This window comes from Ailuropoda melanoleuca, chromosome 3 (genome assembly GCF_002007445.2).
Source record: "Ailuropoda melanoleuca isolate Jingjing chromosome 3, ASM200744v2, whole genome shotgun sequence".
In the NCBI taxonomy this organism is placed as follows: Eukaryota; Metazoa; Chordata; class Mammalia; order Carnivora; family Ursidae; genus Ailuropoda; species Ailuropoda melanoleuca.
This window is the reverse complement of record NC_048220.1, coordinates 3,107,079-3,127,916: the sequence shown is the minus strand read 5'-3', so window position 1 is coordinate 3,127,916 and position 20,838 is coordinate 3,107,079. Positions and strand designations below refer to the sequence as shown.

The following is a 20,838-nucleotide window of genomic DNA, read 5'->3' as shown; positions in this document are numbered from 1 at the left end:
GTTAACAGGGAGCAGATCTGCAAAGGGCGCCCGGTGACTTTCAGGACATTCTCAACAAGGGATGCATTTTCCCCTCTTACCACCATTTTGACTCAAATCCTTCTAAAGACAAGACTTCCCACCTTCCCTGCCTGTTCTCTTCTCCAGAGGCCCATCCCACTGGGCAAAGCCGGTTGCTCCTAGAGCCGGCCCTCCGGGCCTGTTGAACATTTTCTTCTCTCTCTGGGCTTCGGCACCTTCCCAAGCCTGAGGAAGCCAGGAAGACCCTTAGGTGTGGGTGTGGGTCTGGGTCCCATCCTGCCTTGCCCTCCAGGCCTGCTGCTGGCACTGCGGCTCCTGGATGGGAATGCTCCGGGCCTCAGGCGATGGGGGTACGGCAGGTCTGGGCACCCACTTTGGTAGAAGACCACAAAGGAAAAAGTTTTTTGTTTTTGCTTTTGTTTTCCTGCATGTCTAACCTGGATGAGAACCCAGCTCACAGCAGAGCTCCTCCTCTGTGTCTTTGTCTCCCAGAGCCGTCTTCTCCTGCTCAGAGCCCACCCTGGGGCAGCCCGGCCTCTCCCCACCCACGCCTTGCCCCACTCCTGGAAGCCCCATTCGGCTCCTTTAAGAACTTAAATGTAAGTCAGAACATATCACCCCTTCCTCAAAACTTTCCTCTGGCCTTAAAATCAGAAACTGCCTCCTAATTTTGGGATCCCAGGCCTGATGGGTTGGGCCCTGCGGCCTTTCCTCCTCACCTCCCCCCACCCCTTCGGCCCCTCGTTCCTTCTGACCTGAGGCTTCGCTACCAATCTTCCTCCCGTGCAGAGCTCTGCCCACAAGTCACTCCTTAGGCAGGGACTCTGGCCTGTGAATTCGGTGGGAACCAGGACTCTCCTGGGCCCCCTGTCCTAGGATGATGTGTGGCTCCCCGGCGTGGGCCCCTTGGCCGGCAGGGTTGATGTCAGGATGGAATCAATAGCATCAAGGGACACTCCAGCCTGCCCTTGACCTGATGTCCCCTAGAGAAGCTGAGTCATGGCTGAAAGGAGTGTGGGGCTGGGGCAGAGGACAAGGTGGGGCGAGGAACCCCAAGGCGGGAACGCACTGCTGGGATGCCCCCAATGGTCCCCTTGCTGGCTGAGCTCCCATTCACACCTGGAGACCTTGGTGCTCTGGGGAGCGAGGCAGGGCTGGGACCTCGGGACAGTGAGTGTGGCCCTGGGTGTCCAGCCCAGGTAGGACCAGAGGAGTCCAGAAGTATGAGCACAGCCCTGCCCGGAACCGCATGTGGACGTGCTTTGGGCCGGGCAGCTGGATAGGCAGCCTGACAGCCGAAACCCAGGTTGAAGTGTCTATCCAGGGAGTGGTTATATACAACCAATGAAATTATAGAGTTAAAATGTCCGAACCTAATGGGGTGTGTGTTTTTTCTGTATTCACATTTAGATTAGATTGATTATAGAAGTAAAAACAACAAACCCATCATTACCAGCTGCCTTGGAGGGGGGGGCTCTTCCTGCCCACCAGGCCAGGACAGTGGGCATCACAGCCCAAGGAGGGGTGCAGGCACCCAGAAGGCTTGCCAGCCTGGGAGAGGCCTAGACACAGGATGACCTCTGGCTCCTGACTTTTGCTGGGCTCCATCCTATCTGCTCCCCTGGGTGAGGTGTCCCCTGCCTGTCCCCCACACACCTGGGCCCACACCAAAGCCCGCTCTAGGGGTCATCGCTTGCTCTCCCCACCGAACCCCCGGGGCTACTGCTGGGCCACATCCCTATGGCCAATGTCATGGCCCAACCCACAGCCACCTCTATGCCAGCAGCTCCCGGGCAAAGGGAAATCGCGCAAACACGGCAGGGCTTGTGGAGGGCCCTGCCACCCTGCCTGGCTGGAGCGCATGTTCCCGGGGGTGACTGAAGCTGGAGACCCAGCTCGGACCTCCCCGATCTCGGAGTCCAGACACACACTTAACCAGTGAGGTGACCCGCGTGCTCACTGCATGCCTTTGGCCTGCCCCCTGGGTGTGGATGTGGGTGGTCGAAGGCACCTGCTGGGCCCAGTGAGACAGGAGCCTAGGTCACCGTTACCAGTACTGGAGGCACACTTGGCTCTAGGAGGAGGGGACAGAGGGCGGTGTCACTTTACCCATCAAGCAGACATTAGGACAGGTTTGTGGCACGCCAGGCTGGGCGCTTCCTGGCCTGAGGGCCGGGGAGGCCGGCCTCCTGGTGCTTCCCGAGCGCCCTCTGCTGGTGGCCTTGGGGGACTGCACCGCTTGCTGGGGACAGGACCCAGAGCCCAGGCCTCTGCAGTCTGGTCCTTCGCGTGGCCTGTCCAGTGGCCTGGTTGGGCTGACGATCCTGTGGGAGGACGGCTGGAATCCAGTCTTCACAGACAGCCGGGACTTAGCTGAGAACCCATTCATTGTAACTCAAAGACTGGCATCAAATTTATTATTATCTTTTGTTAAATATTTTAGATCTTTCAGAACACATGGTCTACAAGGCTGTCGTGGGTTTTCTTCCCAGTACATTTTTGCGTGTGCAGTTATGCGACAGGAGGAGAGGTGACAATAACAGGTGGAATGCACGTAGGGAGGGTCCTGGGGGGGCCACCCCTGCACCTGCATCATGAGTCTTGCTCCTCTGGGTGAGAACAGCCTCCGGACTTCCACAAGCTAAACCTGAGACCTATGTCTCCCAGTCAGGTGACATCAGAGGAGGAGGGCCACTGGGGACAGCGAGGATTACAGTCACACGTGCATTCGACGTATCTTAAAGGAACAATGCACAAGGGGCGGTGGGGGGAGGGGGTGTTCTGCCGGGCAAGCCCCTGCTCGCTGCACGGCCGCCTGTCCTGCAAGCGATTTGTGGGGGTGGGGGTGGGATGTCCGTCTCCACAGTGCTAACTGGAGAAGGGTCTCGCTCCAGCCAGGGGGAGGGATGGCTGGGCAATGGGTGCTGGAATGTGTGTTGGGGGGCCCTGGGCAGAACAGCTCCAGCCTCCAGAGGGCCCTTGGCCACTCCCCTGGGAGGGCAGAGGCTTGACCTGCCAGGGCGCCGACATCAGGCACAGACCAGGGGGAAAGACACAGGGTCCCCCTGGGGCCACCAGAACGTCTGCTGACAGCCTCCTGGCGCAGAAGATGGTTGCCCTGGGCCGGCACCGGAGACCTTCCTCAGTGGCTCCCACGGTGTTTGCTTCTCAAAAGGCCATTCACAGCTTGGAAGGTGCCTTGGGTGGCAGATTCAGGCCCCCAGGGGAGAACCAGCCATTTCTGAAACTGGGCCGCTCTGGACCATCAGCTGGTTTTTCCCATTTTGGGCCAGGCAGGGGGGTGCAGCGGCCTGTGCTGTGCCAACACCTGACTGGGGGTCACAGGCAAGAATCGTCTAGATTTAGAAAGACCTTCCCTGGGCTCCCCTCAGACGAAGGGTTTGAAAAGTAAATTCTTCACAGCAGCTCAACTAGTCTCTGAAGTTCTAATGAAAAACCATCTGTTGAAGAGTTGTCAACACCCAGGGAAAGGTACCCTGGACGCTTGGCCCAGCAGAGACCACGGCCCCTGGGAGGTGGAGCTGTTGGGCCGGGCTCAGGAGAGGGCACCCCCCCAACTCCTCGTTTGTCATTTGAGATGGAAATATGGCACCCTCTCTCAGCCTTGGAGAGCCAAGAAAGCCATTCCCATGGGAATGAGTGGAGCGGACAGAGGGGCAGGACCTGGGCACCGCAGCTCAAGTCTGGCTCTGCCTGCGTCACTGTGACTCTCAGACCCTCAGAGTCCTCCTCAGAAAATGGGGATCATGCCCCACCCACCACGGTGGGAGAGGCAATCAGGACTGGCCCATGGTATAGGGCTGAATGGAATCCGAATCTCGTGGGAAGAAGGCCCCAGGGCATCCGCAAGGTGGCCTGGGTGGCAGGTGTGGTGACGGAGTCTGGGGGAGCCCCGGAGCCTGGGTCTTGCTCTTCCTAACAAGGGAGGAGTTAACACCTCCTGTCCAAGCTGAGGGAGAGGAGCTCCCAGCCTGGCCCCCAGCCCTCTGCTCGCCTCCAGGCATGGCCCCCACCAGCTGTCAGACCCGGGGGCTTGGGGGCCTTGCCCGGGGCAGCCTCAGTAACTGTCGTCTGTGAAGAAGGGTGTGCGGGCGGACGGGGGGCAGTCGCCCTCATCCTGCGGCCCCGCCAGCTCCCCGTACTCGCTGTTGTAGAACACCTGCCCTCCCCGTGCCCCCCGGTCTGGCCGCCTCCGCCGCCCTTGGGTGTCAGGGTACGCCCTGGTCACGTCCACGTTCCGGCCCGGTCCTTTACAGCTGCCGAGACAGGGAAGGTGCTGGTCAGTAAGACAAGAAGAGAAGAGGGACAGGACCCTGGTCGGGGTCTGGCTGGAGTCACTGAAGCCACCACTAGAGCGCCAAGCGAGCCCCGAGCCCTCGGAAGCACAGACTTGACTCACGCACTGAGCCGGACTGATGTGAGTGTTGGCAAACCCTGGGGCTTTCTCTGTCCTCAGCCTGGGTGCGTGGGATGACCGAGAATGCCCACTTCGTGCCCCCCAGCCTGTTTCTCTCCCAGGCTCGCCCATGTCAGTAACCGCACCAAGGCCGATGTTGGGGCTCAGGCCCCTGGGCGTCATCCTTGCTCTTCCCTTTCCCCAAACCCCTCACATCCAGTCCATCCAGAAGTCTTGTCTGTGCTGACTCCAGAATGTGCCCGAGCCCCTCTCTGCACGCCCTGCCCCGCTCCAGAGCGAGCGCCCACCTCTGACGCTCGGCGCGATCCTGGTCCGTCTCTCTTCTCCCAACCCTGCCTCAGAGATCCCTCCTGCTGGAGGACGTCCTTCTCCTGACACATCCTTCGTCACTCTCAGAATGAGCACCGAGCTTCTCACCCCGGCCTGGGAGGCCCTGCCCGTGCCAGCCCCCACCCCTGCCTCTTCCCTGACGGCCCTGGGATGCTCCCTGCTTAGCTCTCATTTTCTTCGAGATTTTTTTTTAAGATTGATTTACTTATCTGAGAGAGAGAGAGACAGAGATAGAGAGGACAAGTGGGGAGAGGGGCAGAGGGAGAGAGGGCATCATCAAGCAGACTCCCCACTGAGCACGGAGCTCGATCTCATGACCCTGAAATCATGACCTGAGCGGAAACCGTCGGAGGCTTACCCAACTGCACCACCCAGGTGCCCCCATTCTTTGAGCTTTTTGAAGACCTTGCTTCATTTCTTCTGATTTTGTTTCTGTGGTGCATGGTGCTAAGCCCGGTGCCAACCTGACTTTTTTTTCTCTTCATAAATGACTCAGCCTTTCTGCCTGAATTCCCAGAATGTTTACCTTGACAGTCTACCAGTTCAACTCACATACGCATCCAAGTCTCTGCTTTGGGGTAGCTTTCCCAGGCCCTCTTCTGATATGTAGATTCCGTTCTTTTATTTGAGGGGCTCCCTTGAATTACAAGTGTGAGATATTAGGTCTGCTGCACCGGCATCGTCTCCCTGGGAGACTCCGATTGTATATATACCGGATTTTCCCACTGAACCACTGCGCTTGCCAACTTCTTTCTGATCTTCGTTACCTCTGTATTTATTTTGGGTTTCTTTCGTCTCTTCATACCCATCTTCTGTGTCTTCCCCTGTAAGGGAGCATCGATCATGTCTATTGATCCTTGCGTGCCCCCAGCCCTACAGTCTTCATTTTTGAGGGGATCTGTCTTTTATTTCAGTTTCTTTCCTGAATGTAGTCAGCCGCCACGTGATGCCTTCACACTGTTCATTTCCATTCTGAATGTTGGAATTTCCGACTCCTGGTGCAGCTCTTTAATTGTGTATTTAATTCACGTTGGAGTACTGTGTCAGCTTTTCCCTGCTTCCTTTTCTTTTTGAGTGTTGACATCTACTGAAAAGTTTTCATTCTATTTTTTTTATTCTTATAATAATTCTGTATGGATCGTGCTTATATTTTCTGTTCATGATTATTCATGCTGGGATTTCCGGGACTAGAAATATCTGGTTCTCCCACGGAAGGGGCTTGGGACGTGGGTGGCATGGGAAGCTTCCTCATTTAGGCACGCTGCATTAGACCCACATCTTTGGTATCACCTTGAATTCCTTCAACTGCACCCTTCTTTGCAAAGGCTCCCTTCCCGCTACGGTGTCATATCACCACCAGGAACCAACCAGTCACTTTGCTGGGAGTGCTGGGCCCCCTCTCAGCTGCTGCCATGCAGCCATGCTGACCTACCACAAGCCCGGGGCTTCCAGATCTTTCTCTTGCCTACACCGTCGGAGGAGACGGCACACTGCAGGGTGTGGGATCTCGAATCCTGTGTGGCCACTGAAAGGGCCACATAAGTGACCTGGAAATGAGGACTCCCTAGGGGGACTGCTGATCGGTGGTTTTCAGGAGACAGAAAAGGATTGGGCAAAGAGATCCCCTCCTTCTCCCCCACAGAGCCATCCAAGGCACATGCTATCCTTGCATCTGTTTGGAGAATGTTCCACATGCCACGTGAACGCAGGTGCACCTCTCAAGGGCTGGTCGGGATGTGCTTCCAAGGGAACCTGTGTGGACAAGAGTGCTTTCTGTTGCTGCCATTGTGAGGTGCAATTTCTGTAATAAACCATTCCCTTGGGTGTGGATCTGTCTTCTGGATTCTTCCTTCCGGAGGACTCTTTCCTTCTGCAACCTTCCTCTTCCTTCAGCACGAAGCACTCGCGTCCTGCTCACTGGCCATTCGGAAGCAGTGCCTTCCCCGGATAGCTGCCCCTGGTGCCTCCGACTGGCCCTGGAGCCCTGCTCTCCTCCAGCAGACCTCCGCCTCCTCCCTTATCCCCCTGGTTTGTCCCAACGACCTTGAAATACTTCTCTCTCCCGGGGCGGGCCCCCTCTTTCTCTCCTTCCGCCGAGACTCAGGTATGGCTCTGCTGGCCCCAGAGCTGAGTTTCCTCCTCACACATAAACTTGTGTCTCTCTCCTGCTGATGGGCTCTGAGCGGCCTGACTCCATGGGCTGTTTTTATGAAGATGTGTGGAGATCAGAACTTACGTAGCAACCATCCTCCGGCTCACCCTCTTACTGAATTCCTTTTTTTTTTTTTTTTTGAGATACAAAATACTGTTTGGTAAAGAAACATTAGCCAGACATTATTTCCAATAATGCAATTACCATTCATTTTCCAGAACTAGGTTACTAACGGAGATCACCCGATCAAATCAATAGAAACAAAAAAGGAGGCCAAGATGCATGGTACAGGTGCAGTAATTATGGCTGGGTACGTGACCCCCCCAAACCACCAGCACACTCAGCGCCGCAAACACGCCCTTTGTGGGTTGCTGGGAAAATAACCACTGGTTGGTTTAGTTGCAGAAATCATAAACACACCTCCCAGAAAGGTGAAGAATCACATCAACGCTCCTAACGTGATACAAATAAATCCTTGAGGGCTCGGGTAAAAAACTCATTGGCAACATCATACACTGATGAAAAAACCACATAGGCGGAGGCCAGGATTTGTTCTGGAAGACTGTGTCCGATGACCCCAAAAACGGGCTCCTGACAAAGGCACAGATCAAGGGGCCCATGTTTTACCGACTGAGCCAGCCAGGCGCCCGTAGGTCCTGTCATTTAAACAGCGACGTGCAAGTCGACTACTAGAGTGAATAGGTAGACATTTAACGATTTCGTCTATACCCTTAAAACATGAAACATTCAGGGCTGTTTTTTTTGGGGGGGTGCTATCTTCTTGGACAAAGGGAGGTCGCCCTCTGTGCAGGCACCTGAGGATTTCTCTGTGACTGCATTCTTATTACAATAGGACACCAGTCAGCTCCAGGTCACATGATCTGTCTGGCTCCTGGGGCCATGAAGCTTAAATGGGGGTGAGGTGGGGGAGTGCCCTGGGGATGGTGGTGGCGCCCCCTGGCTGTGGGAGGGATGTGTATGCACAGTGGGCAGGCTAGATCATACTGGGTTCACAGAGTGGCGTCTGAGCACCTGTCAGATGGAAGGGAGGTGTGGGGGACCAGCACCAGGTGTGCTGGGCCAGGATGCTGATGGGGGAGGGGGCTTCTCTGTGGCCAAAGGCCTTGATCCCAGAGCAGCTTGTTTTGAACGCCCCCCAAAAGCAATAGGGAGCCATGAGAGGTTTCGGGTGAGTCAGTGATGGGCACACACAGGCCCAGCTTCCCCCGTCCTGGCCCTTTGCAGGGAAAGAGGCCCTAGAAGCCCTACCCGAGCCCACTTTCTTGTCTGTACCTGCTCTCCAACTGCTCAAACTCCTCGGAGGCCAGGACCATCCCACTGTCCGTCTGGTTATCCTGTGGGGAGAGAACAAGCCCGTCTGCAGGCAGCTGCTCCCCCCACCCCCCAGCCAGGGCAGCGTGGCACGGACCTACACTGCCAGCCTGACACCCGCCCCATGGAAATCGAGCAGAAAGCAGGTGTCCGTTCCTCATTGGAACATGCGGGTCGGGGTCACACACCCCTGCTGGGGTGGGGAGGCGGAAACTGAGGCTGAGGGTGGAGGCAGAGCAGGAACACAAGGAGAACCAGGGAGCCTATCTTAAGAACCTGGCAGCTCATGGTGTAAAAAAACGGTCCTCATGCAGACACATCCCACATTCAGCGGGGCTCTGTCGCCCTTCGATGGTGCGTGACTTGGCATGGTTTTCGTTTTGCATGACATGGAGGGGAACAGCACTCTTGCCAGACCTGGGCCCCCTCCCCCCAACATCCCCATCTGGCCCTGAGGGACATGAACCTGGGGCCAGTGCTCTCTGACCAGGTCCGTCTGCAGGGAGGCCGGGGCAGGAAGGTTCCCAGATGTGTGCACTGGCACCAGGCTGAGGACGAGTCTGCTTTTGCAAACTGGACCCACAGGCTCCAGCGTCGCAGTGCCCAGAGAGGCCTGCTCTGCTTGAGTAGATCTGAGAACACGCTGTGTCCTGTGCCCCATACCCCGGCCTCTTCCTCGAGGGACCTCGAGCCTTCTCTTTGGCCACATGGCTTGGTGGCCACCAAAGGGAAGCCCTGACTCAGGCTAATCCAGCCATAACCACCTGGAAGGAGAAGCTGTCTTTCCACTGGGTTTCTCTGCTGTGCGGAGGGGAGACTGGTATGGGTGAGGAGGGCACACAGGAAAGCAGCTGAGAGATGGTGGCATCACAGGAGCACACGGACCTCAACACGCCCAACGTGAAATCTGGACTTGACATTTCAAGGGACAAAGGAAGGTGCCCCTTCCTGAGCTGGTTTCCCTGCTGGTCTCAGGAGGTCCTGATACCTCCTCCCAGTGCAGAAAGCCTGATCTGGGGTACACAGGCCCACCTGCCCCACTTACCACCGAGGCCTTATAGGTCGTCGGGGTCATGGGAAATTCTTCGAACGTTTTCATCCTGGAGGAGCCCTGGGTCTGAGTCCCTCTGGCCAGGCACCCCGGAAAGGACACACAGTTGTAGTATCTGTGGGCAGAAAACAGACTGCTGAAGAAATGCACCCCAGAAAGCTCTCTCTACCTCTCCTGCCCCCTCTCCTCCCAGAAGGGCCCCAGGCCTGGTCTAGGATCCTCCTGGAGGGCCCCCTGCAGCCATCCACCACGCCACCCCCCTGTGCTGAGCCGTCTCCTCTTCTGTGCAAGAGGAGAACACCTCCTGGGAAGGGCATGGGAGGTGAGTGGGGCATACCCAGCCTGGGTGTGGCACAGGGCTGGTGAGATTGGGGGGTTTACACCCCGGAAGGGGCCCCTCTGTGCAAGGCGGGCAGTCTGGTGCAAGCTACACCTGGCCTGTGAGTGCGGGGCTGTGTGTGTGCATGGGTGTGAGCACATTCTCCTGCGCGCTGGGGTGGCTGGTGGAAGGAGCCTGGCGGGCACCAGCTGGCTGTTCCTGGCCCCCGGGCCCAGCCCTGCCCTCACTGGGGCTCATAGAGTGGCGGGTCTTGGAGCCCTTCCCCAGTGGAAACGAGAGCAGCCTTCCTGGAGTGCAAGGCCATTGGCAAGAGACCTCGGGTCTGGAACTCTAGGAACTTAGGCTACACTCTAAATCCTGAATGTGGGTTAGTATAGCCCGCCCTGCTCCCCGGGATCCCAAATTTCAAATTGGGGGGAGGGGCTTTTGGGGGGCCAGGAGTGCTAGAAACAGAGGAGGCTGCAGGGCAGAGAGAAGGTCTGAGGGGGCGCAGAGGAAAGTGAAGTCACAGGCTATGTGGCCTTGGGGGGGGTCCCCAAGGCTCACCAGGCCTTCCAGGGAGCCTGAGACCCCAGGACTGTCATTTAAAATCACTGTGCTCTTTCAGTTGGGGTACAAAGGTCTCTCAAGTCCTTGTCGTTTGCTGCCCCTTGATGACTGGCGGGAATAAAATATACTGCATCCAGCCTGCTTTCTCCCTGCCCCGGGGGACTCCTGGGACCCGGGCAAGGGCAGCTGACCTGGCAGCCAGGCTGTGCCGGTGCAGGCTCGGCGGGCTGTCCTCGGTGTCGGCCTCGGCCACGTGCAGGGCTGTGGTGGACGCCTGCAAGAAGCTGCCGTCCTCCAAGCTCTGAGAGCCACAGGGGGCCATGCAGTCCTCCTCCTCCTCCTGGCAGGAATGGCAGAGGCCGCAGGGGTCAGAGACAGCTGTGCTGCCACAGCCCCCGCCCCTGGGCTCAGGACTGCCGGGGCTCCTGACCGGGGAACTTCTGTGCTCCAAGGTGCCATGAGGATTAAAGGAGCCTGCCTGGCAAATTCTCCCAGCAGCCCTGCCAGGTGCCCCACTTACAAGGAGAAGGGTACAGCAGGTACAGTCCCAACCCAGGTTCCCCCCTTTTGGGGACAGATTGGACTCCAAGTGCTGCAGGCAGCCCCTGCTCACTCCTCCAGAGCCCAGAGCACTGGGGTAGCCCCGAACTGGCTTTGCTCCTGGCCCCGCCCCTGGGCACCCTGGGGGGAGGGAGACAGAAGTTAAGGGTGGGTGCAGGGGGCGGGGCTGTAGGAAGCAGAAGCACAAAGAGGGAGGTGGAGGAACACAGCATCCTTCTGCCGGAGACAGGGGCTCCTGGCAGACCCCCCGAAGACCTGCCTGGGGCTCCTCATGGCCAAAGACGGGCCCTGGCCAGCTGCTTGAGGGCCCTGGGGTTGGGGGCCAGAGGAAAGGACAGGGTGGGCAGAGGACTTACCTGTCGGCCCCCGCCCTGCAGCAGGTCCCCCAGGATCTCCACCAGCTCTGAGAACGCAGGCCTCTCCTTGGGGTCTCCTGACCAGCAGCTCAGCATGACGCTGCGTCTGCGGGTAAAGCTGGCTGCTGGCCTGTGGTCTGCGCGCCTGTACCAGCAGACCCCAGCTCCCCTGCCTAACCCGGGTCCCTCGCCCCCCCTCCGTCCACCCAGTCTCTTCTGCCTGGCGGGGAGTGGGGAGAGCTGTCAATGGACCAATGGTGGAGTAAGAGACTTCATCTGCAGGCCTCTACCCCATCCCCGTGCCTGCACCCCCTCCCCACTTCTGCCCCCGCCTGTGCACCAAAACCCCCACCCATGGCAACCTCCCCCTCCGACCCCACACCACCTGCAGAGCCAGCAGGGCAAACTCACATGGCGGGAGTGGCCAGCTCTGGGGCTCGCATCCGTGTGCCCTCTTTCAGCCGCTGGCAGAACTCCTCGTTGATCTGCACCCCCGGGTAGGGGGAGGCCCCTGATGGCAGAACAGGAATGGGGTAGGGGTGGGTGGGGAGCAGACACTTGCTGCCCAAACTGCCTCTCTCCTGGCCCCCTATGGTTGGGGGCTGGTCCTGCTGCTCCCAGGCCAGGGTTGGCGCAGGGGGGTGGCCAAGACCCTTCTGTACGATAGTTCTTCATTGGGTTAAAAGAGGATGATGAGTGAAAACATGGGGGATCGCTAGGGTCAGGAAGCCACCGTGAGCCAATCAAGCCAGGCCTGTCACAATCACCCCTCTTCAGAGACACCCTTCCTGGCCGCTAGTCAAACCCCTTCGTACATCCTGTGGCTTTGCCTGCCAACACACCTGGGACCTAACTCCCCCTTGGCCTGCAGCACCTCGCCTCTCTTGACCACAGAAGAAACCGCCCCAAAGAGCCTCTCGGTCCCTCTGGGGCCCTGAGGGCAAGCCGCACAGCCGCAGGGCGATCCTCGGAAGACGAGTCATACTGCTCTCTTCCTTGAGCCCTGAGTGGCTCCCCTAGGACTCAGGTCCAGGTCCACACCCCGGCCGGCTCGCAGGGGCTGCACGCACCTCCCCTCCTCCCCCTTGCTGCACTTCCCGTCCTGATGCCCCCTGCCCACTCCCGGCCCACTTCCAACACGCGGGGACCAGGAGGCTGGCTGGCCCCTCACCCTGGCCTGCTGTCCTCCCCGGCCCGCCTGCCCTCCCGAGCCCCTCCATCAGCTGGGCCCTCCCCTCCAGCTCGCACACAGCCCTGTCCGCCCTGTGCTCTCCAGGCCCTTGCATTTGTAGTGACAGCATTCATCCTGGTGGCTCTTTGGCGATTTTACTTCTCCGTTTGCTCACCGCCCAGCTCTGCCCTAGCATGGGGGCTTCATCTTGGCCCCAGCGGGGGCCAGGGGCCCACGTGGAGCTCTCGTAAGTAGGTCCCCCTGTGTGCGAGCGCCCAGTCTCCTCCGGGACGCTCCCCAGCCCTTGAAGGCAGGAGCGGCCTCTCCGGTGACAGGTCAAGGTGGGAGCTCATCCAGGGACGTGAAGATCTAGGGGACCAGTGAGCCCTCTCCGCTGGGACCTGTGCTGATCCCGGGGACTGCCCAGTAAACACAGGCTGTGCCCTGTCACCTGTCAGAGGCCGGAGCACACCTGTAAAGGTGGCACCAGGGGGGCCCAGGCTGGAGGCAGAGGGGAGAGGTGGAGGGCTCTTGGACCACTTGCCGAAGAATGACGGCTTGCTGCTGGTGCAACAGATCTGGGCCCCCAGTCCCCTGCTTCAGAAGCGCTGGTGATGACGGGCAGCCTAGGCTCCTGCCTCTCCCCACCCCCACAGTCTGCCCTGCACTTACCCAGGGAGAAGATCTCCCAGAGCAGCACCCCAAAAGACCAGACGTCACTCTGTGTGGTGTACACCTTGTCAAAGATGCTCTCGGGGGCCATCCACTTCAGGGGCAGCCGGGCCTGGGGGAGGTGGAAGGAGGCAGGTCTCCATGGAGGGAGGGAAGAGAGGGAGAAGGCCAAACACACAGGCAGCCCCTCTCTCACCCCCAGCCTGCCCAGAACACTGAAGCCACACCCCAAGAAGGGCCTTGGGCCACATTCACCCCTTTTGCGTTCAGAAGACTCTCACAGTTGGCCCCCACCCTGTAAGTGCCTGGCGTCTTCCTCGAAGGCTTCTGCCCTGCTGCTGTTCTCCTGGGTCTGTCTCGGCCCCTTTCTTCCCCTGCGTGCTCTTGGGGGGCACTTGGAACCCTTCCTCCCCAGACCCCAGACCCAGCCTCTGGAGGAACCAGGACCCCTTACCCCCTCACCGTACCCCCTCAGTTGCTCACTTGGTCCCCACGCTGGAAGCCGGGCATCACTCCTGACCACTTGTCCTGGGGCTCGTGATGTGCCTTCCCCATCGTCTGTCTCTCTACCTCTTGGGCCTCTTCCTGGGAGCCCTGAGGGCCCCGGCCCCTCCTGACTGGCCTCTGCCTCCACCCCAGCACACTCCTTCCTCCTTCCTCACAGCCTGCAGAGGGGGCTTCTGGAAGGCGCACCTGACTCTCCCGTCCACCCGCCTCCACTCAGCCGTGAGTTAGAATGAAGGGCACGGGCCTTCCGCACGGTGGCTAGGCTGGCAGAGTGGCCCACCACATCCTAGACCCATCACGACCATTGCCCCCCTCTTCAAGCCTCTTCCTTCCTCCTCCAGGCCACAAACCCCAATTAGCTTTGAGAACTCATTCAAGTGCCTGCCTGGCCACCTCTGAGCACCACGGATGAGAGGCACGCTGCTCCCAGCGCCCACATGGACCCATGGGGGGTCCACCTCTGAGGCCCAGCCCCTGCAGGGCAGACATGCGGGGTCAGTCAGCGTTCACCTCGTGGACCATTTGGCAGGGGGCCAATACAAACTCCAGTAGAAGCACCACGGTCCCTGCTCATCGGCTCCTGTCTCTGCTCCCCTGCCCCACGTGCCCTGGTGAGGCCGCTAGGGTCCCTATAGGTGTGGGCTCTCTGACTTTCCATGGAGATGGCTCCTGGATGGGAGGTCTGTGCCCCCAGCCCCGCCCTCCCTCCATGGCCTGCACTCACACTGCCCTTGCGCACGTAGTCGGGGTCTTTGTAGATGTCGCGGGCCAGGCCGAAGTCACAGATCTTTACCACATCGCTTTCTGACAGCAAGATGTTCCGAGCAGCCAGGTCTCTGTGGATGCACTAGGCGGACAGGGAGGTGCGAGGGGGGTGGTCAGCACGGGTCCCCGGGGCCCGCCCATGCTTGAGGCCTGCTCTTTCACGAAGGGATTTCTATGCTCCCCGCGGACCGTCCATGGAAAGGGCTCCCGGAATTATGGGGACAGCAGAGGAGGCTGTGGGGGGTCAGATTCCACATTCACCTCCGGCACTGACTAGCTAGAGATCTCAGGAAGTCACTTCCACGCTCTGGTCTCAGTTTCCTCCTCTGCAAAGTGGGAGAAACACACGCTGCCCACGGCATCGCTGTGGGGTGAGCTAGGACAGGGCCCCCCTTGGTATGCTGGTCGTCTGCACCCTTCTCCCCTCTGAGGGGCCTGCTGGGGCAGTCACCTTGCGGGAGGCCAGGAACTCCATGCCTCGGGCCACCTGAAAGCTGTAGCAGACAAGGTCCTCCATGGTCAGTGGGCTCAGCCACAGGTCCTGGGCTGCACAAAGGAGCAAGGCAGACTCAGCGGAATTGGTGGCGGGGGGCTCTTCCATGGCTCCCATCTCCTACCCTTCCCCAAAGGGAGCATCTGTTCACCGCCCCTGGCCGCACCTCTCCTGGTCGAGCACCTGAAGCCCCTGGTGCTAGCTAACAAGCGTGTGGGCCCTCTCTCTTGCCCCTCAGCATCCACTCTCTCTGCGACACCCACTAAACCCTCCGAGTGCCGGGAATCCTGTTGCATCAGTGGCCCTTTGCACCTGCTACTCCTGCCTGTCTGCTCCCACCCTTGTGTGGAAGGCAAATGCCTAGATGGCCAGTGATGCCCAATCAAATGTCAGACTGTCCCTGTGGCGTCCTCCCTTCCAAAGGAAAAACCCATTACACCCTCTCCCACGTAAGCCCCTCCAGGAGGGCCTGAGGCCAGCTTCTCCCACAGTCCCCTGTTTAGGAGGTATCCTCGCGCCAGCCCGACCTCTCTGGGCAAAGGGAAGCCAGGTGCTTACCTTCTTGGGCCGGAGGGGCCCTCCCTGCCCCGCCCTTGCCCATCAGGAGCCGGGAGAGGAGGGCCCTCTCGCTGCTTCCTGGCCTCCTTCGGTCAGCTTTGGCTCCTTCCACCATGGCGCGAAAGCGCCTTCGCTGCTCAGGGGACTTCTCCTGCGAAGGCACAAAGTGGCTCTGAGGGGGCTCCGCCGCTCACAGCAGAGGCACTGCCCCCACCCCACCCCCAGCCCACCTTGGCGTCCTGCGGGCTCCCGGCCGAGCTCAGGCCCCTGGCAGGGCTCGCACTTACCGCATAGGGGCTGAAGGCCTCCCGCTTAGCACGCAAGAAGTTGGAGAGATTGCCGTACTTGCAGAACTCCACGATCACCATGAGGGGGCCTAGGTTAGGGCAAGAGCCAGGCGCCTGGTGACAGACGGCAGGTGGGAGGGCAAGCACGCACCGCAGCAACGCCCCCTCCCCCGCCCTCCTGCTCCGCCGCCTCCCGGCCCCGCCCATACCGAGCCCAACAGACCCCTCCCACCAGGGGGCCGGGGGCCGCGAGCTCCGTACCATTGGGCTTGGTGCACGCCCCCAGGAGGTTGACCACGTTGAGGTGGTTACCGATGTGGATTAGGATCTTGAGCTCGGACATCAAGGCTCGATGCTCGCTAGCTGTGGCGCCCTCTGGAGGGGACGTGGGAGCTTCGCGTGGTGCTGGGCCCGCGGCCCGCCGCCCCCCAAACCCTGCGCGTCCCTCTTCCCGGCCCCTGGCTTAGCTGAGGCGCAGCTAGAGCTTCTGTGCGTGGGGGCATCGGGTCCCCAGCTCGTCCTGCTCGCCTCTTTGAGGCTGGGGTTTCAGGTGGGAATGGGAATTACTCAGATCTGAGCCCAGGGCCTCCATGAGGAACACTGGGTGAGACCCTGGCTCCGAACGTCAGTTTCCCCTCCTGAACCACAGCCCCACCAGCCCACCCAGAGTCGCTGCCCCCACCAGCCCCGCCGCCCCCTCCACCCGCTGACCCCACACCTTTCAGCATTTTCACAGCCACAGTGTCGCAGCTACTGCCCTTGTGGATTCCAAAAGCCGAGGCTTCCACCACCTTCCCGAAGGCCCCATGGCCGAGGACTCTCCCTGTGGGGGCAGGGAGCCGGGTCCAGGTGAGCTGTATAAGGGCGAGGGTGAAGAGGGACGGGCAGCAGGGGCAACCCGCGTGGAGGGCCAGGAAGGAAGGCCCAGGAGGGGGAGGAAACTCGGGAGCCTCTCTGCCAAACAGGAAAAGCGCGGAGAGCAGGAGCGGGGAGAGCGGGAGAGGAGAAGCAGACAGGAAGGCCTGCATCCTCTCCCAGCAGGTGTGATGGGCCCACCCTGCTCAGAGCAGCGGGAAGTGACTCCGGGGGGCCTGAGAACTGCACCCTGGCTCAGGTTCCTGGGATGCACGCCCAGATGGACAGGTCAGGCCAGGTGGGGGCCAGGCATGACTTTCTGGCCCGAGAATGGAGGGATTTCAGCACTTCAGAGGGAAGCGGTCTATGCGGGCAGGACAGGGTAGGTGGGCGGGCTGGGGGATCGCCTCACCGAGGTGCAGCCGCTCCCGGGGGAACTCCCACTGGCTGGCATCATAGGAGAGGTATTCACACTGCTCCTCCAGAGGCACCTCCCCGGGGTCCATGATGATGGACAGGTAGCCCGTCTTGATGTCTGCGTGGGCTGGCTGGGGTGGGGTGGGGACAGCTAATTGATTTGGCCATACCACGGTCTTGGGTCACCTTTTCCCCAGGACAGATGGGATCTCCTTTGGGACTCTCAAGCCAGGAGGGGACAGACAGACTGACAACCTCTGGTTGTGTAAGAGCCCAGCATGGAGGGGTCAGAGAGGCTTCCCAGGAGGTGAGGCTTCCAGGTGAGCCAGGGCGGTTGAGGACCTTACTCCTTATCTTACAGGCTGTGCAGGGCTTACAGAGACCCCACAAGGAGCGGTGGAGAGGCTCAGTTGGGGGAGGAGCGCTCACCCTCCTCATGTTACAGAAGATGAGGAGGAGGAGGACCCAGAAGAAGACAGCGATGACCCCGGTGCCGACAAGGATCACGATCTCCATGCTGCCTTTATCCTCGGAGCCTGAGTGGGCAGAAAGGGGCCAGGCTGTGTGTGTGTGTGTGTGTTAGGGGGAGAAGGGTGCACCCTGCAAGAAGATCCCCTTCTGGTGGGCAAGACTTGAGGGAGGTGGCTACGAGAAGGCCCCAAGTGCGGGGGCGGGGGGCGCAGGTGGGTGGAAGGGCGCAAGGGAGAGGCCGGACCTTCCACCGCCACGCTGGCAGAGGAGTTGACGCAGCCCTTTGGATTGCACACGCTGCACAGGTAGCGGCCCGCGTCCTCCTCGCGCACGCGCTGTATGCTCAGCTTCTGGTTGGAGTCTGCCAGGTCGATTCCTGTAGCGGATGGGGTGTTGCTTTGAGTTCAGAAGGGTCTGGGGCCTTGACCTGGCGAGCCTCTGCACCCCGCCCTTCGTCGGGGTCCACCGTCCTACCAGACTCTTCCTCCAGCAGCCTCTCATCTTTGTACCACAAGATGCTGGGCACGTGCGCCCCGGCCACTGGGCACCGCATCTCCAGGGAGTCGCTCACGTTCACCAGGAGGTCAGTCAAGTTCTGCGTGAGCCGCGGGGCTTCCAGGGCTGGGGGTGGGGGTCGAGAGCGAGTTAAGTGGAGTTGCAGAAAGCAGGAGGGTATGCCTGGCAGGGGCCGTCCAGGGCTGGGAGCAGAGAGTGGGGCCGGATTGCGTCAAGCTCTAGAAGGATGGGGTTTGAGCACAGGGTCGGGGCGGGGGGGGGGTGGTGGACCTCCACAGCGTGGGCAGGGAGGAGGACCCTCCCGCAACAGGTTCAGGCTCCCCGAGTGGCAGCCCAGGCGCCTTCGGGGAGGGGAGAAAGGCTCCTTGGGAAGCGCCGCCAGCCCTCCCCTGCAGCCCTGCCCGCCTCACCCTGCACTGACAGGTACTTCTTGTGGCAGTGCTTGTCGTGGCTGCGACGGTCCTGCACCTCGCATACATAGTCGCCTTCGTGCTCAGGCGCCACGCTGGGGATGGTCAGGCTGAGCGTGGCGTGGCGCGCCCCTGGCTCCGCCTCCTCCAGGTGGGCGGCCAGAGGCGTAGCGAACAGGTGCACATTCTTGCAGTCGAGCATCAGCGGGTTCCCGTGCGCATCGTGCAGCGTGGACAGGTTGAGGCGGTACCAACGCAGATGCTCGTAGGTGTAGTTGTCTGCCCGGCAGCTCAGGCGCACGTCCTGGCCCTCTAGCGGCTCCTCCGATGGCTCGGATTTTATGCTGAAGCCATCGGGGATGTCTGGGGAGGAAGGAGGAGACTGTGATACTGGCTCACCTCCCTGCCTGCCGTGGTGCTCGCTGTCCCTTTCCCAGCTTTGCCTTTGGACTCACTCTGCTCTCAACCAAGAGCAAGCATCACGTGTACCTGAGCTGGGTACCCCACCAGGGAGCCCTCTTCACCCCTCTTTTCCCCAACACTGACCAACGGGACCAGCTCCCTGAAGTCAGCCCCACTGACTCCTCCTGCCTCACCTTCTAGCCCTCTACTGGACAAGCCTCAACCCAGCTGTCCCTACTGCTCCCAGGAGCCCAGACCAACAGTGAGGTCCTTGTCAGCACACTTGGTGCGGTCCTGTCCCATCCTTACTCGCTGCTGACCACACTCCATCACTGTTCTGTCCTGGAAATAATCTCACTGTTTCATTAGCTTGTGGCAATGTCTCGCTCCTGATTTCCTTTTGTCCATCTGGCCACATTCCTCGTCAGGCGTCTATAGGGTCCTCTCCCCGTTCCCTTCTGCAGAGTGTTCTCTCTGGCCCCATGTCTCCTCCGGGTGCCCTCATCTACACTCCTGGGCCCAGTAACTGTCCTTTAATGGGCTTCTTAGTTTTCCTGGGATCACTAACACATTTGAACATCAGAGGAAGCTATGGGGCTTTTCCCCAGGAAAAGTGTCCCTGTGAGCCAGCTGCTGTGTTGGGAACGGGGTGGGAGGGAGGTGAAGCCACAGGGAGTAGAAAGGCACCAGTGGGGAGGCACATCCAGGGCTGGGGGCAGAGGGTCTCCCTCCATCCCCGTGGCCCAGCACCCCGGTCCATATGCTGATGACCTCCAAATCTATCCCTCCTGCCCAGACCCAGGGGCCCAGCACCCCACATCATCAGAAACTCAATGGGCCCGGGTGGGGGAATGGGATAGACCGGTGATGGGTAGTAAGGAGGGCATGTATTGCATGGTGCACTGGGTGTTATACCCAACTAATGAATCATCGAACTTTACATCGGAAACCGGGGATGTACTGTATGGTGGCTAACATAATAAAAAATCATAAAAAAAAACAAAAAAATAAAAACAAAAACAAACAAAAAAAGAAACTCAATGGGCCCAACCTGGCGTCACTGTCCTCTCCCAGGCCTCTCTCCTGCTTCCTGTGCCCACCTGGTTCCCGACCTCCACCTGCGCCTGCCCAGGTCACTCACTGGTCACGTAGAAGTAGATGAGCCGCTCGTCCTGGCCCACTTTGTTGAAGACCACACACTTGTACATGGCGGACACGTTGGCGTTCTGGATCACCAGCTTGCTCACCGTCTACGCAGAGCACGAGCACAGGGATCCATCTCCTGCCCAAGTTCCTCCCACCCTGACAGTCCTCCTTTTCTGCAAGGGGGCTGCTGCCCCCAGGAGAGGAGTGGGGAAACTGAGGCCCCAAGCTGAAGAGGACCAAAGCTCAGAGACAGGACCAGGAATGGTGAGGTGGGGAGCAGAAGGTGAAGCCCTCGCACAGCAGAGGTCGTTCTCCAGAAAAATCAAGGACATAGCTAGGAACAGCCGGCATCGGCTGGGGCTGAGGTCAGAGGGCAAAGTCAGGTATGACTGGAGAAGCCTCTGGGTGTGGATGGGCTCGGGCTGTGGCCACGTTGAGCAGGGGACAGGCCCAGTCTGGCAATGGGGCGGTCCAAGCCAGGGCTAGGATTCGGGGTATGGAGCAAGGCTGGTCACTGAATGAAATCTGTATGATGTGCTACATTCACCCCAGGTCTGCTCCCGGCACCCCCCTTGGGGCCCTGGGTGGTGGCCAGGGAAGGGAATGGGTCCCAGGTCTCCTGGAGAACTCTGGCCTGGGGAGTAGAAAGCTTGGAAGCAGGGGGAGGAGAGAGGGCCATAGGCCCTGCCTACCATCCAAACAACCCCCACCCTCCCCATTCCAAGCTGGGCACTTCCTGGCCAGGCCTGGAACAGGAAGAGGCTCTGGAGGTGTGTAGGAAAACAGGAAGTGACTGTAGGAAGTGGGTGCTTTTGTTCAGTCCCCTCCCCCGCCTGGCCTCTTTTAGGCATTGCCCCCCGGCTGGCCCAGCACCACAGTTGCCTTCAGTGGGGACCTAACTGGCCCCAGGCCTGACCCTCCCAGCCCTGGGGCCTGTGGGTGGCTGGGGCTCAAGGCCCGGCCAGGCTGCCTTCAATCTAAGCGTCCTTCTCTGGGAAGCAGCTGGAGGCCCCCTATCACCCCCCATCCACATGCGGG

The 20,838-nt window shown here is 59.9% G+C and overlaps 1 protein-coding gene across 3 annotated transcripts in view; it reads right to left on the bottom strand.

Annotated features, from left to right (window-relative positions):
- Nucleotides 1–2,409: 2,409 nt before the first annotated feature.
- The window catches only part of FLT4 (fms related receptor tyrosine kinase 4), a 41,080-nt gene continuing 22,651 nt past the window's right edge, over nt 2,410–20,838 (bottom strand). For all 3 annotated transcript variants that reach the window (XM_034655821.1, XM_019808532.2, XM_034655822.1), the window contains 19 exons: nt 19,796–19,904; nt 18,253–18,615; nt 17,801–17,947; nt 17,571–17,702; nt 17,285–17,391; nt 16,851–16,986; nt 16,302–16,406; nt 15,845–15,958; nt 15,584–15,672; nt 15,297–15,447; nt 14,697–14,791; nt 14,205–14,327; nt 12,974–13,085; nt 11,542–11,641; nt 11,131–11,236; nt 10,405–10,553; nt 9,319–9,439; nt 8,235–8,296; nt 2,410–4,298 (listed from right to left, as the gene is read on the bottom strand). In XM_034655821.1, the coding sequence (XP_034511712.1) occupies nt 4,100–4,298; nt 8,235–8,296; nt 9,319–9,439; nt 10,405–10,553; nt 11,131–11,236; nt 11,542–11,641; nt 12,974–13,085; nt 14,205–14,327; nt 14,697–14,791; nt 15,297–15,447; nt 15,584–15,672; nt 15,845–15,958; nt 16,302–16,406; nt 16,851–16,986; nt 17,285–17,391; nt 17,571–17,702; nt 17,801–17,947; nt 18,253–18,615; nt 19,796–19,904 (2,520 nt within the window). In that variant the 3' untranslated portion in view covers nt 2,410–4,099. The remainder of the gene's footprint in view (nt 4,299–8,234; nt 8,297–9,318; nt 9,440–10,404; nt 10,554–11,130; nt 11,237–11,541; nt 11,642–12,973; nt 13,086–14,204; nt 14,328–14,696; nt 14,792–15,296; nt 15,448–15,583; nt 15,673–15,844; nt 15,959–16,301; nt 16,407–16,850; nt 16,987–17,284; nt 17,392–17,570; nt 17,703–17,800; nt 17,948–18,252; nt 18,616–19,795; nt 19,905–20,838) is intronic.